At 39.1% G+C, this 15,207-nt stretch overlaps 1 protein-coding gene across 1 annotated transcript in view; it reads left to right on the forward strand.

The window, feature by feature from the left end:
• Nucleotides 1-15,207, forward strand: part of DAPK1 (death associated protein kinase 1) — a 91,279-nt gene that overhangs the window by 43,178 nt on the left and 32,894 nt on the right. Inside the window, exons 3-10 of the mRNA XM_082075288.1 lie at nt 241-462; nt 10,180-10,318; nt 11,554-11,683; nt 11,967-12,015; nt 12,161-12,187; nt 12,606-12,758; nt 12,903-12,948; nt 14,506-14,595. Coding sequence (XP_081931414.1) covers nt 241-462; nt 10,180-10,318; nt 11,554-11,683; nt 11,967-12,015; nt 12,161-12,187; nt 12,606-12,758; nt 12,903-12,948; nt 14,506-14,595 — 856 coding nt within the window. The remainder of the gene's footprint in view (nt 1-240; nt 463-10,179; nt 10,319-11,553; nt 11,684-11,966; nt 12,016-12,160; nt 12,188-12,605; nt 12,759-12,902; nt 12,949-14,505; nt 14,596-15,207) is intronic.

Below are 15,207 nucleotides of genomic sequence, written 5' to 3' on the forward strand. Positions count from 1 at the left end.
ACGTTTGTGTGATGTAAAAGCGGTTTCTTAACTTACCTTTTCTGCCTCCGCTATATTTCTCTTAAGGTATTATTCTAGGTTGCCTAAAAAGCAGTGATGTACTTTAGCCAAGTTGATAATTCAGAGGTACAGCTGTTTTCCCCCAGCGTAGTAAATAGAGGCTGCTCTTAACTCTAAACTTCCTTGAACTGAACACTCATCTTCATTCTTTCCCTCCTTTCTTTTTTTTCTTCTTTTCAGTGGGCAGTTTGCAGTAGTGAAAAAATGCCGTGAGAAAAGCACCGGTCAACAATTTGCAGCAAAATTCATCAAGAAACGGAGAACGAAATCAAGCCGGCGTGGAGTGAGCCGGGAAGATATCGAGCGCGAAGTTGGCATACTGAAAGAGATTCGACATCCTAATGTGATCACCCTGCATGATGTTTATGAGAACAAAACTGATGTCATTCTTATTCTGGAACTGTAAGTAGCTCTAGAGACCTGAGAAGGAGTAACAGAATGTATGTTTGTTTTTTAAAACATAGACGGTTTCTCTGAGAGTGATTCAATGTCTGTTGTTTAACCACCCCAAAAGGAGATAGATAATAGCCTGAGAATTCTTTAAGTCAGAGTTGTAACTTCCTGATTTCTACACATATTTTTCACTGTAAATGCGCTACAAAGGTTAAAAAAAAAAATCCAGCTTATTTAGGAATTTTTTCCTCCTTGTTACTTTAAACACTGTTGATGTTATTGGTCCAGAAGAATAGCCTGGAGCTAGATAAACTGGTTTTAAAACAAGAACAGAGGGAAACAGAGATTCTAAGTGGAGTTCAGTGAATTTTTCTGTCTTATATGTTGGTGTAAAGTAAAGTAGCATCACTGAATGCTTTTTCTCTTTTCTTAACCCACGTAACAGAGAACAGAATTTTCCCAGTTCTGTCCTGTTGAACTGTAAATAACTTTCATATCCTTGTTTTAGTTCACATTTTTCATCCAAGGTTAATGCTAATGGATTGAGGTAAATAATGTCGGAAGAAAATACTTCTGCATTGTTTCGAATCTGACTACAAGTTCCTCAAAGTTTGCAAGTTTACAGTTTAAGCATTACTCACCCATTATAGTTTGGCAGCATCTGCTGGTGGGACGTGCATGTCTTTACATAGCTTGCATGCCTGGCACCGTATGTTGCCATACTTGCTCTGTATCAGTTATATGTGCTATGTGCTTTAGAATGAATATTTTGTGCAAACAGATGATTTGGTACCAGAATGCTGGGCAACACTTTTGTCATTTCCTTGCCTGTTTTTGTGATTTTTCTTATGTAGTTTATGTCTTCCTGTATGCTAGCTTTCATAAGTGATATTTCCACTTACCTTATAAGGTTACTTTAGTGTTGCATGCTTTCAGTAACATGTAGATTTACAGTATGGAGTGAAAAGAAAACTGGGAAGTAGCTTTTGGAGTTTCATCTTTTCTATGGTTTATACATGCACGACACTGCTTTGTTACATTACAACATATTTTTACACTCCTTAGTCCAGCATGTGATGGTTTGCTCTAATATTTGTTGTAGTATGAGTTGAGTTTTTTTAGTTCTAGAAGTATACACTTAAATTAGTTTGTCAGCTTTGGATAACTTAAGCTAATATTTTTTTAAAAAAGCTAAATTATCATCCTTTATGAAGTAAAGCTTCATTAAATTCCTGTCAGAGTATCTGCTACTCCTGGTTTTTGTTCAGAACTGTTTAAACGTGTCGTGAATACACAGCAAAATTACTGTGATGCTGCTTTCTCTCCCCATTTGGTACTAGCTCTCACATCCTGCTGTTTGTGACCTTACTGTCAGTGTATTGCTGCTTCTGCAGTGCTTGCTTTCTGCTCTGTAATTGGTGCACACTAAGTCATGCTGGTGTCTGGACTTGAAAGCTGGACAGCGGTAGGAGAAATGGACTCGTTTTTCCCCTTGGACATGGTATAGGAGCCCTTTTGGCAGCAAGATTGCTCTGTGTGTCTGTGTGTACCCACTAACGTTCATCAAATGGAAGCAGATAATCCTTCTGACAGTGTGTTTTAGTGTTTTTATTATAAGCTCAGCAAACGACTTGTGTTCCAGTGTAGCTAATTGTTTTGCCCATGTCATTTCAGTTGGAGTTTTGGGTTTTTTTTTTTCACTTTTCCAAACTGCTCTGCAAATCTTACAAGTCAAAACAGCACTGTTTGGGCTATCACAAAGATAATGCATTTATTTAGTTAGAGGGCAGAAGATGAAGAGATGACATGTTAGCAATCCCTTTGTAAACTGAATAAACTAATTGCGGTAAAGTCTCATAATTCTCAAAATCACTGTGATATTATGTAAAGCTATCGTAGAGGCAAAAGATGGGGGTTTTAATCACATGCTTAGACACTTAAATATGTAATCCCTTTTTTCTGATGTTCTGATATTCACATTTTGCCTAGGGAGCTACTCCCTTGACATTCTTTTTTTCTTACAGAAGAATTTCAAACAAACAAAAAGAAAGCTGAAAGCTCATAAAATAACCTGTTTTGCTGTCCTCAGAATCCATCCCAAGTGACCATTTTACTTTCTGTTTAGAACATAGCACTTTTCCTGGGACTTGCATTCCTTTATGACTGCAAGATGAGGCAGTACACCCCATACAGACAGGGGTTTGTGTAACTTAATTTTTCCAGCATTTAGAAAACTAAAAATCAACATTCCAGCTATGTATGAGAAATTCATAACAAAACAAAAACCCAGAAGAAGCACTGATTTTGTATTAGTAAGCAAGTGTATTAACACAAGCAGTGGTGAGGAAAAGTATCTCTGGTTTCTCTTCTTAACAGAAGCTGCAGCCCACAGGTGTCCAGCCACTGCAGCTGCCCCTCTGCCTGCCAGATTTTGCCATTCTGAGTCTCAGGGCAACGGCGTCTGTTGCCTGTTCACTATTGATTTTTCTCTCTTGGTTCAGCAAGAGGTTTGCAGTACTGCATGCAGCTTCCTAAGCTTTTTTTTGCGTTAGCAATCAGCTGTTTCTCAGAGGTGAACCACAGACTGCAGAAGCCTTCAGTTAATTCCCCTGCAGCAAATGCTATGTCAGCCAGCAATGTATTCAAGGTGGTGATTTGTATGCGGTAATATGTGGGTAGTTAGCTAATTAATGCAGTGGCAAGGTCCTCACAACACTGAATGCAAATCAAAGCTGCTTATTAAAAGCTTTATCCACATAGGTGTTTGGAGGTTTTTCTCAACTACTTTGTGTCAGGAAACTGACCTACCAAAAAAACAAAAATTACAAGCCCTTTAATTTCTGAAACTTTAAAAATAAAATGCTTCCTTAAAATATTCAGCAGTCACACACAAGCATGACGTATCCTTGAAGAGCCTTACTTTATTACAGGCTTTTGGTATATTTAGAGAAATCAGGCATATTTTCATATTTCTAGGTCTTTCTTAGTGGCAAGTGTCTCCGTGGTTTGGAAATAACCTTTGAAATTCCCACTCTCTGGACTCTTTCTTCATCTTGCAAAGAATGCTGTGCATATTACGTATGAACTGGAAGACACTGCCTCTTCCTCATCTAACTTAAAAATCTAATAGTTTGGTTCTTTTCCTCCTATCACGCAAATAATTAGTCAGAATTTTATAGTGCTTTTTTTCCAGCTGCGGCAAAGTCTGTTTTAGATGTTAGTAATGCTGAGCTATTCCCAGTGAACTCTGCTGAAGCCATCATTTTATCAGACTTCACAGACTAGAAAACAGACGCCTCTGTCGCGCAGTGATAATTATTTTCTTTCCTCAGGCATGTTTTGCACCTACTTGTTTCCCGCTTTGCTGGCATTGGATACATAATCTCTGTCTCTTCTGTTTTGTTTTTCCTTCTACTTTATTACGTCTTAGTTGAGACTGCAGACCTACAAAATATACTCAGTGTATGGTACTTTGTAAAGCCTTGGTTATGGTTTCTCAACACAGCTGCAGAGAATAAATACCCTTATCCTAAATTATATAGTAGTCCCCTGGAATGCTCGAAAGTAATGCAGATGGTCTTGCCTTTTAAAATAGCTTGTTAGCAATAGCTGACTCTTTTCAGTGGGAAGCTATGGCTGGAATTAACTTTTCGTAATTTTCTCTGCAAAAAATATACCTTCATTTCTGCATTAGAAAGCTTAATTGAAGACCATGAGCTCTTGTAGCATAGTTCTGAGTGATTAATACCTGTTTTTAAAAAATTTTTTAAAAAGGAGAAGAAAGCTTTGAAAGTCTTAGCTCAGAAGAACAGGAAAGACATTCACATACAAGTGATCATGCATTAAATACTAGGTTTTATGGTCTTTTAAAAGTTAGTTTCTGTGTACATCCTTTAAAACAGTCCTGTGCATCCCACTGTCTCAGAGAGAGTTGCCACCTTATTGGTACCTTCATAATAATAAGCAAAACAGAACAAAGCAAGGAGAGGATGATAGACCCTTGTACAAAAATTCCAAGGATGTCATGAGTTGCTCATCGAAAAGTAGATAAGAGCATTATCAATGGTGAACTCTTCAAACTCCTGTCTTGTTGGGGAGTTAATTTAATTCTTTACATATATAATAGCCTGGTTTTCAGAGAAGCTTGAAATCTGCACAGTTTCTTCAAGTTTTAGTTGTCTTTTGATAAAAATAGCTCTGAGGGTTTTGTTAATTTTACCTGTAAGTCATAAGAAAGTTGTTCTCGAGTGACCTTGTATTGAATTTTGAAAGGAGGATTGAATCTTTGGTGCTTACTGAGATGTAACAGCAGGTAAGCAAGATCTGCAGTGCTAAGTTGTAGATGCTGTGCCACCTTTTGAGTTCAAAACTGCACAATTCATAAAGGCTGTGAAATGAAGTGGATGTAAAACCCCTTAACCTTAAATAAAACAGAAGTAGCAATGTTTCACTCTAGTCTTTGGCTGAACAACTTCTGTTTTGAAATAATGCGAGGAATCACACAAGAGACATTTGACCTCAGAAACCTTAGGGAAAATACTTCTTTTGCAAGTTGACAGAAGAAATGTTTGTATTAGAGAAGAATTCAGATAATTTATCAAATTGAATCTGCTTTATGAAATTGAATAAATTGGTTCTGCAATTCTTCTTTGACTTTACTAGTTTATGTTTTTTGGAAATCTAAGCAAGGTAAATTATACCTTGTAAGCTTCAACTTACTAGGTTAAGATTCTTCAAACAAGGTGTTTGGGCTTAGGTTTTGGAGTTTGTGTTTTTTTAACATAATCAGAAATCCTTAGATAATCATTAATGATAATTTAGATTAATCTGTTACAATATGAGCAGTGTGATCAACATGGCGTGTGACTGAGTCATTACAATGTGACCACACTGACTTTGAAGGTTAATTGGCTCTAAGTTCCCTGTGTAGGTTCCCATAATGACTTCCTGTGAGATCTGGTGATCAGTTCCATTTCACGGTTAAGCATAGTTAAGAAAGCCTGGCAGCTTGCAAAAGCACAATGCAAAAATCCTTTTTCCACAGGTGTGATGTGTTTTCTTTCCCAGAGGGAGATATGTGGGTTGCAGATGCATCTGTCAGCCTGCCTTTGGGAAGGCTGGGAAATGGTTTTATCACTACTGCTTTTTATAAGGAAGAATGCAGTAGACCTGAATCACTTTGGGGTCACTTTGGGAAAGCTAGCACCTCAGCCTAGAAATATCAAGGAGGCAACACATACCAGCTTTGCTGTTAGTGAAAATGTTTATACAAAATATTTCTAAAAACATGCGCTCTGCTATTTGAAAGCAATATAAAATGTAGTCATGTCATGACACTGAAAATGTATTTACTTAGCCCTTATGATTTTCTGTGTTATACTATAGTCAATAAAATAATATGTCCTTTAGGGTTAATATGTGACCTCCATCAGTCACAAATTATTATTTTATTGAGCAAAATATTTGTACAACCTATTATGACTGCAAAATTTTGACTTAGTTTAAAGGTAAACAGAAAGGTTTTATACAGGAACATTAAATAATTAGTGCTTTAAAGGAAAACGGTACGTGAAGTCAAACATAGAGGCTTTGCAGCTGTAAAGGAATTTAGCTGTGTATCATGGTTTAGCCCCAGCCAACAACTAGAACCACACAGCCACTTTGTCACTCCTCCCTTCTCTGATGGTATGGGGGAAAGAATTGGGAAAAACAATGTGAAACTCGTGGGTCGGGGTAAAACCAGTTTAACAGAACAGCGAAGGAAGATGTAAACAACGACAATAATAACAGCAGAAGAATATACGAAGTGAGGGATATACCATGTAATCAGTCGCCAACCTGGAAAACTGATACCCAATCCACTCCTGAGCAGCAATCATGAGCATCAGTCCTGTGCAGCTGATCCTGAAAGAGCAGAGACCCGGACTGCACTTTGCAGTCGAACACAATCATGCCAAACAGCTGGTCCTGGAAAAAAAAGAGAAAAAATTGGAAAAGCCATCTCCGGCTGTATACTGAGCATGACTGTAATGGTAGGGAATAGCTCATTGGCCAACCTGGGTGTCAGTCTGGGTGCTGTCCTACTATTCTCCCTCCCAGGTTCTATGCACACCTGCAGTTGGAAAGTTGAAAAAGTCTTTGGTCTCCTTGCCAACAGCCAAAACATCAGTGAGTCCTCATACTCTTTTCATACCAGCTTCACAGCCAGGAAGCTGAATGGAAAGAATCTCTCTGCTTCCAGAGGATACTAGCTACGGATACCCAGAAGTGCTCTACAGAAGAAACAGCAGTACTTGGTGAACCTCTTGCTCTTCCTCCCTTCAGGAGACAATCTGTATCCAGCCTGTTAGACACTGGCCGCCCGGGCCCCTCTGCAGACCCAAAAGGCAGACTGGGGTTGATTTTGCACAGCTCTGGAAACACACACGATGATCTGGTTTCTGCCAGATTGCAACAGGGTTTGTGCACCAGCAACCCCAAAACTAACTTAAAAACAAGGCTGGGACATTGTAATGGAGATAGAACCGATGTACTTCTTGGGAGCAGGTGGTGTTCAAAAAGATGAGCTGTAGAAGCTGATGTATGGAGTTCTCTGCCCCGTCTGCTCTCAGTGTGTGAGAGGGGATATGCACAGGTTCATTGGTGGAATGGGCCTTTTGGCTTGGCTTCTGACGCCACCTCTGAACAGTACTATGGGACAGTAAAATGTGCGGTGTTTACTGTGGGACTGTGTTATCCTGGCTGAGGCACAGGGCTAGCATTGAAAACCAAACAGCATTTTAGGAGATTCGTGAAGACTTCATTAGCTTGCCCTCTATTACTTGCTTGAAGTAGTTGCCTTGCAGTGATACTATGATTTTCTCTGTACCCGTTGTGGTACAGCTTAATACGAGACCTGCCAGAGTCAGCAGTAAGGTACACAGCCTTCTGACGAGCATGAAGAGGAGGCTAAGAAACATGGCCTGCATTACTGAGCTCCCGTGGGGACGTGGGTCACAGCCCTTCTCATTTTGGAAGGGCACTGGAGGCCACCTGAAGCAGAGGGACCTTTCCAGGAAGCCAGGCTAGTGCTTGCCAGCCATGGCAGTGCCCAGAGGCAGAACACAGGGTTCTGAGCTTACCCCTGCAGCTGACCTGGTACCAACAGGAGAAACCGCAATGCCCCAGTCTTGAGGTGAACCCCTACAGGATCTCACCCTAGGCTGTTAGGGGTGAGGTCTCTAATGTAAAGGGGCACACTAAAATCCCATAGACCAGAGGTACAGCTGCTTCTGGAACAAAGCTTGGAGTGTGTTATTAATACATCCCAGTCCCTGCTCGCTCACCTACTCCTTAAGCAAGGGCTGCCAAGTCACTTAGGGCGACAGTACTTAAGCACACACTGCTTTGGAAAAAATCTACCATGTTTGCTAATTAACTTCCAATTGTAAGAAAATTATGGACTTTTTTTTTAACCCATTAGCTTCTCTGGACCTCAGTTTCAAGATTTGCAATACTAGGTGTATATCATAGAATGTCCTGAGTTGGAAGGGACTCACAAGGATCATCATATGACAACTACACAGTTCACACCAAATGTCTAAGGGCATTGTCCACTCCCTTCTTGAATACTAGTAGGCTTAAGTATATTATGTATGAAATGCAAGTAGCATTTTATTTCATGCTATTATAAGGCCTATGATATAAAAGAAATCTCACTACAACTAACCTGTGGCAAAGACAAGAGGATATTACTCAGCAGTGCTGGAGAAGAGCTGTATACAATCTCATGCAATTAACTATTCACAAATGTGACATCTTTGAGTTGCATAAAAACACATGTACCTCAAACTTGTAATTTCATGCGGTCTAAGCTTTCAGGGTATGAAATTGCACAAAATGGAATGATTGCAGATAAGAAGCTGCTAAAGATGAAGAGGCTGTTTCTGTTTTACACAAATATAGATACATTTCTTTGTTAGATATCTCAAAAATAAGTAAATTTTGGCAACTAAATCTTTCTTTTGAATCTAAAAGAAACGTGTATAATCAATTCTGGAGTTCATAGATGACAAGTGACTTTCACAGAGGCTGTGTATCTTTAGGATGCCAACAAGACTAAGACTAAGCTGTAGCCACCATAAAACATACCTGTACCTGTGTGATGCTGCCTCGGTCTGTTTCAGACTGCAGAGTGGGCAGCAGCGTTGCAAGCTGGCACTGCGAAAAGTGCAGGCTCTGAGCGCCTCTGTTACACGTGTGATGGCTGATGAACGCTTTCTGCATCAGCAGGTGCTTTCTTTCACTGTTTCACAGCGTGAGTGATCTGCTTGAAAAGCAGACAGGAAAACTGTGTGTTTGGTGTGGTCTTCCAGCCTCTTCCTCAGCCAAGGGTCTGGCCCACTGGCTCACCAAACTGTGCCAGCTGTCCCAGGGCCAAACCATGTGGAGTGGGTAAAGGTGCTGGGTTTTGCTGGGTTTTGCTGCCAGGGCTGGGAAGGGAGCTGGGGTGAGCCTGTCTGCTCTGCTGGCGAGGCTGCACACTGGTTAACAGCCTCCCAGCAACGGCAGCAAACATCCACGTGGAAACACATGAAAACAAGTTCTATGTCATGGGAAAGGCCTTTAGCCCCGTAGCTGGAAATGAAGAGAAATGCCACCATTGCATCACCATCCACGTTTCTGTCCTTCATTCCAAAGTGCTGCAGGGGTACAGACCTTAGCTTGAAAACCCTTTGCTAGTTTTTCCATCAGAATATGCACGTGTATAAATTTGTAAAATGTTTCTGCCCAGCCTCTATAAAATAATGAACTGCATTTAATCTTTAGGAATTTCATTTTAGTGTCTCTGCAACAACAACAAAAATGACGTCTTCCATCCATTCTATAATTCTTATATCTAATGGCACTTTGTTTCAATAGTTGCTTTCAAGCAGAAAATATTACAACATAAATAATACCCAAAACAATACCCTCATTATCATCTAGGCAGCTCAGTGAAAGCTCCAAGGACTCATTAAAATACACTTTTTATGCAATTTGCATTACAATAATGCAGATCAGGTGTCTTGAAAAGTAGACATGATAAAGAAGTCAAATGTATTTCCAGAAATTTACCCAGACTGTTTAGGTATTGTTATATGTCAATCCCCTTAGTTTTCATAATCAGAACTTTAAATAGTATTTTCCATGTGGAAAGGCAACATAAATTAGGGTGTAATTCCAGATTTTTTTTTTATATAAATGCAATGCAAAATATGGGGGATAATATGACCACCTCCGTGGTCTCTAAGACATTTCTAGGTAATAATGCTGCTTTTATAAACAGGAAAAACAGTTCGCTGCAGTGGACAGCCATCTCAATATATGTCCTTAAACTGAGAGGAGATGATTGGTTGTGTTTCAAGAATAGCTGTAGTTTGTTGCCTGTTCACTTCAGTATCTCTTTTTCTGTTGACAATTATCATCACTCCTGCCAGACTGCTGACTGAGCTGAGAAAAGGGTCGTCTTCAATTTCTCTGCCTCAAATACAAAAGTCTAGTTGTGCTTATGTACCTTCCTCATTTCTTTCCTCTCTTCTTTCTGCCTGTGCAACTAAAACACATGCTGGAAATAGTCTGAAGTACACTGGTGGCTTTTCCTAGTAGCAAATGGGTTGTAATGTTAGAGTACAAATATAACATACATGCTAAAGGAACCTGTTGGTTAAAGCGAGCTCATCAATAACTCTGCTTCTGCTTTCCAAGTGTTGCAGGTGGAGAGCTCTTCGACTTCTTGGCTGAGAAGGAATCTCTCACGGAGGAGGAAGCCACAGAATTTCTCAAACAGATACTTAATGGTGTTCAGTATCTCCACTCTCTGCAAATTGCCCATTTTGATCTTAAGGTGTGTTGAGCAGATAAAAACTTCGACAACTGTAAGCAACATCCATTAAAGTCCTTTGTAACATCAGCCACAAATCTGCCACCATGCAGATCTTGGCCATAGCTCTGTTTTGCTAGCTTGTGTAGACAGGAAAGAGCTCAGCCATTGCGAAGAAATTACTGAACTGTAAATAGATCCCATCTGCATTTAATGTAAGATTCTTTGCGGAAAATGGCAACTTCTGATGAAATTAAACCAAGCAGTCTTGAAATAAAAATTATGATTATGATTTTATGGAACGCGAGTGGGACCTGGATGAAATGTTCTGAAGAGGGTGCCTTTTTTCAACCTGTTGTTTGTTTTGGGTTTTTTTTCTGTTGTACATATTTTATGTTCACATTAACATTATTTATAGGTACTAAATTTAAACTGTACAGAGACAAGTACAAAGTCTCTTGTAGAGGAGACAGAGCAGATAATGTCTTATTCTTTTTTTGCTTTTGGAACGTTTTTGTTTGTTTTTAGAAAAACTGTTCATTGTGTCCTTTTGGTAATGAAAAGAGAGCTTTTGTATCTAAACTCAGTTATTGCTTTTTAATGTTTCGATTGCAAAATGTTTTCCTCTGTAAGATCTTTTTTTCAGGGGCAGGCAGCTGAACATGCCCTGAAGTCTGCTTAAGTTAGCAGCTATATCTATAATAGGAAAGGAAGCATAATTATTATAATGCGATGCAGTTCTGAAAGAGGTGTTTTGTCCTGGGGATGAGGTGGGGAAGGGAATGGTTTTCAGTGTAAGCATACATTTTCCAGTCTTATCCTCATTACCTACAGTAATATATTTGGTCATTGTATGACAGTCAGCAAGGGAAAATAATTATGAATCTAGTAAGAAATACATTTCCTACAATATGAAATGTAAATTTTTGCTAGTGTTCTTATAATAAAACAAAGTATGCTGAGTACCAAAAATATGTGAATTGAAGTATCTGGCAAGAATTAAAGTATGCAGAACAATAGAAGTACGCAATTGAAATGTAGGGAGCAAAGGAAGAAAATGAAATCCTAATTTACTATAGTTAATTTTTAGTGCATGTTAGCTCATAATAGGAAAAGACAAGACTTCTATGCTGAAGACACAATTCAAGCAGCTTAAGAAGGTAAAGAGGAGTGTTCAGTGTTAAAGAATGCTGGTATGTGTCAGACATTTCATATCTGTGTATAATCTCTTTTTCTCTCTCCCTTCCTCCTTGTCAAAGCCTGAAAACATAATGTTGTTGGACAGGAATGTACCAAAGCCTCGAATCAAGATTATTGACTTTGGTTTAGCACACAAAATTGACTTCGGAAATGAATTCAAAAATATCTTTGGAACGCCAGAGTTTGTTGGTGAGAAAACTGTTGTTTCTTCAAATTATTCTTTCTCAGTCTGTGAAACAGTGTATGTGGCTGAGCTTGGTTTGGCTGAGTTAGAGATTATGTAGTTTGTGTGTAATTCACAACATTTTGAAATTTAAGTATGCGATTTGTAGCATTCCGTTCCAAGTTAAGACTTACATTAAGGTGTTTTTGTTTATCAGCATCTTAGCTTATTATCTCTGACATATATAGGCTCAGAATGACATAGGTCTGTTCTTTGACTAGGTACTGACCTTCCTGCTTTCTCCTTTAGCTCCTGAAATAGTAAATTATGAGCCTCTTGGTCTTGAAGCAGATATGTGGTAAGTTATTGGATCTTACTTGAAATAAATACCTCATAATTATTCTTATGTTCTAACCTTTTTTTTTTTCTCTCCTCTCTCTCCCTCTGTTTCTCTTCCATTTCTCTCATGCCCCCCTTTTTTTTGTTTCCCCTCTTCACTCCAGGAGCATTGGTGTAATAACTTACATTCTGTAAGTACCAAAATCTATGGGTGATTCTTACAAATGCTGTTTTTTTTAATACTGATTCTATCTTCTGGGTTTTTGGTGGTGCCCGTACAAGTCAAACCATTTTGATTGCATATCATGATTCAGGTTGAATGATCATAAAAACAGTAGTATAATTATTGACAGAATGAGAATGAGAATTTAGATAGCATGGGAAGCTGTCTTCAAAGCTGTAGGTGATTTTCCACAGTGGCTTTATCTTAATCAATATTCTCTGAAATTACAGCAAAGCTTTTTGCCCTGCTAGATCACATCTTCGTGAAAGTATGTTTGCAGTCTTAAAGCACAAAAGAAAAATGTTCACTTTCTGCTGTTACTTGATCAGGGAGGGTTGAAACAGCAGTTTTACAACATGTAATGAGAGGAATATTCTGTTTTGCAGTCTAAGTGGTGCATCACCATTTCTTGGAGAAACCAAACAGGAAACATTAGCAAATGTGTCTGCTGTGAATTATGAATTCGAAGAAGAGTTCTTCAGTAATACTAGTGCCCTAGCTAAAGATTTTATACGAAGACTTCTAGTAAAGGATCCAAAGTGAGTTGTTTCGCTTGTGTATGCATTGTTGCAGCCTATGTCTCTCGTATTTCAAAATACGTGATATTTTGAAATGTTAGTTTCAGAAACATATAGCAGTATGTATTTTTTACTATCTGAAATAGTTCTTTTATTCTATTAAAGGAAGAGAATGACTATTCAAGACAGTTTGCTGCATCCTTGGATCAAGGTTAGCATGTAATTCATTCTCTGTCTTGTTTTTAATCATTCTTCATTTCATACTTAGCTTTCACTTTTCAAGTTCCTTAACAAGGAAAACTAGCATATTTGTTTAATCTAACTTACTGTTTTGGAAAGCTGTCTGTATGAAAACTAACACATGCAGAATGTGGACTTTATTAACATATCCTCTGTATGAGTCAGCAATAACGAAGTAGCCCAATATTGAGACTAAAACCATGCTCAGGCAGAGAAGCTAATCTCCAGGGAGCATTGGACTGATGAAGATCCATTCTTTGAACCCAGACCAAATTTCTATCACATTTTTAATCTTCTTATTTAGGTTAGAAAAAAGGGTCATCTCCATCCCATCCTTCCTCTTTAGACCGAAGAAATCAGTTGATGCGGGGTGGTGGTCTGCTTCTTCTTTCAGTGTCCCACCGTGTTTGGTTTGGATTGAGCTGTTGTGGTGCTACTAGGTTGAGAGGGAGCAATTCCAGATCGTATTCTGATGGTGAATAGTAAACCTCTTCAGTGGCCTTGATTCCCTGGGTCTTGGGGATGCACAGTGGGTATTTGATCCCATTCCACTTCCCAGAGAACCAGTTAGCAGAATATTTATCCATGCCACAGCTGCTCCAGTTCACAGTTTTAGCATCCCAGGTCAGACATTTCTACACCAATAGGCCAAAGTACAAATTTGGCTGGAAGAAGTATTGATACCCGATGTGCTTTGCTGACCTTTTGATGGGGTCATCTTAAACTGTTGAAAAATGCTTAACATGTTGAAATGATCTTTTTAAACTATTGAAGCAATCATTGTCCAAGTTTGTCTCCCAGGGACCAAGGTCTTTGCTCCTGCAACAAGCCATGTTGTTTTGTACAGTGTTATGTTCCTTTATATCTTAACTTTGGGGGCATTCTCCCCCCTACCCCACTGGTCATATCCTCTTTTCCTCCTTCCCATCACTACTTTTACCAGCATTTCTTCATGTGTGGGGTCAGATAATGTAAATTTTGCTATAAGCCACTGGTGACTGATGCTTAGTATTAGCCTATGTGAAAGTTCAAAGGGTGCAGCCTTACGGCCTGCTGCACGGGCAGGGGTTTGCAAATTTCTGTGATTCCAGAAGCAATCCAGCTGATTACACTGAGCCTGAAATGAGCCTGTTTGGCTGCATTTTAAATCAGCCAGGAAATACTCCTAGAAGACAGGACTTCTCCAATGCCTCCACCACAGGGAGCTGAAGGACAAAGCTGAATGTTCTGTTGGCTTTTTTGTTTAAAATGAAAAAAAATATTTTAGTGTTGCATGAAATAGTCTAAGGTCTGATTTCCTTTAGGGCATTTTCTCAGTAAATTCTACCTGTATGGCCCACTAGGCTGTAAATGTTAAAATCATGCTTAAAATTACTTTATTATTACAGTATGATTAGAGTACTATTATACTATTATAATGTAACTGGAAGTCATCACTGAAGGACAGGCATACAGGAAGATGCTTTATGAAGGTTCTGGTAGTAATTGTGGGATATTTCACAACAGCTTTATTTTTTTTTGCACATAGCCTAAAGACACCCAGCAAGCACTTAGCAGAAAAGCATCTGCAGTGAATATGGAGAAATTCAAAAAGTTTGCAGCACGACGAAAATGGAAAGTAAGTCATTCAATACTTCTACAAAACACTGGTGGCATACAAATTCAGTAGCATTACCTGCTCCATGGAAACATCAGTGCCTCTGTCATTTGGAATAAATTAGGTGCTTGAGTATGGCAGTACTGGAGACTTCTTCGTTAGTGATCTGCATACAAATGCTTGTGCGTAGATTGTTTGTTTTATGCATCTAGCTGTATGCTGTCATCATCTGTCCTGGCAATGTTTCAGAGAAAAGGCATTTCTGAGTGTAGGTACATGTACAGGAATGCCAGTAAATCAAACATCCTTTAAGCAGGCCTCGCAGAATTAACTCTTCCAGTAGTTAATGCCAACACTCCACAGAGTAGGAAGGAAACAGTAGTCTCTTTTGCAAAGGATTTCTGGTCCGAGACTACCGAACTGTTTAGAAGGTTGGGATCACTTAATCTTTCCAGAACTGGGGCAAGGTATTAGCTGAAAGCTTTGGTCTGTGCAAGGAGCCATCAAGATGGTTATCCCTCCTCCTTCAGTGTGCATGTTGGGGAATTCACACTGAAGCTTAGCAAGGGCAGTACTGCGGTATGAGGAATCTGTTTATCATGAGCTGAAACGCGGGACAACAAAAGTCACTAC

The sequence above is a fragment of the Streptopelia decaocto genome, assembly GCF_964273445.1.
Source record: "Streptopelia decaocto genome assembly, chromosome: Z".
NCBI classification, from domain to species: Eukaryota; Metazoa; Chordata; class Aves; order Columbiformes; family Columbidae; genus Streptopelia; species Streptopelia decaocto.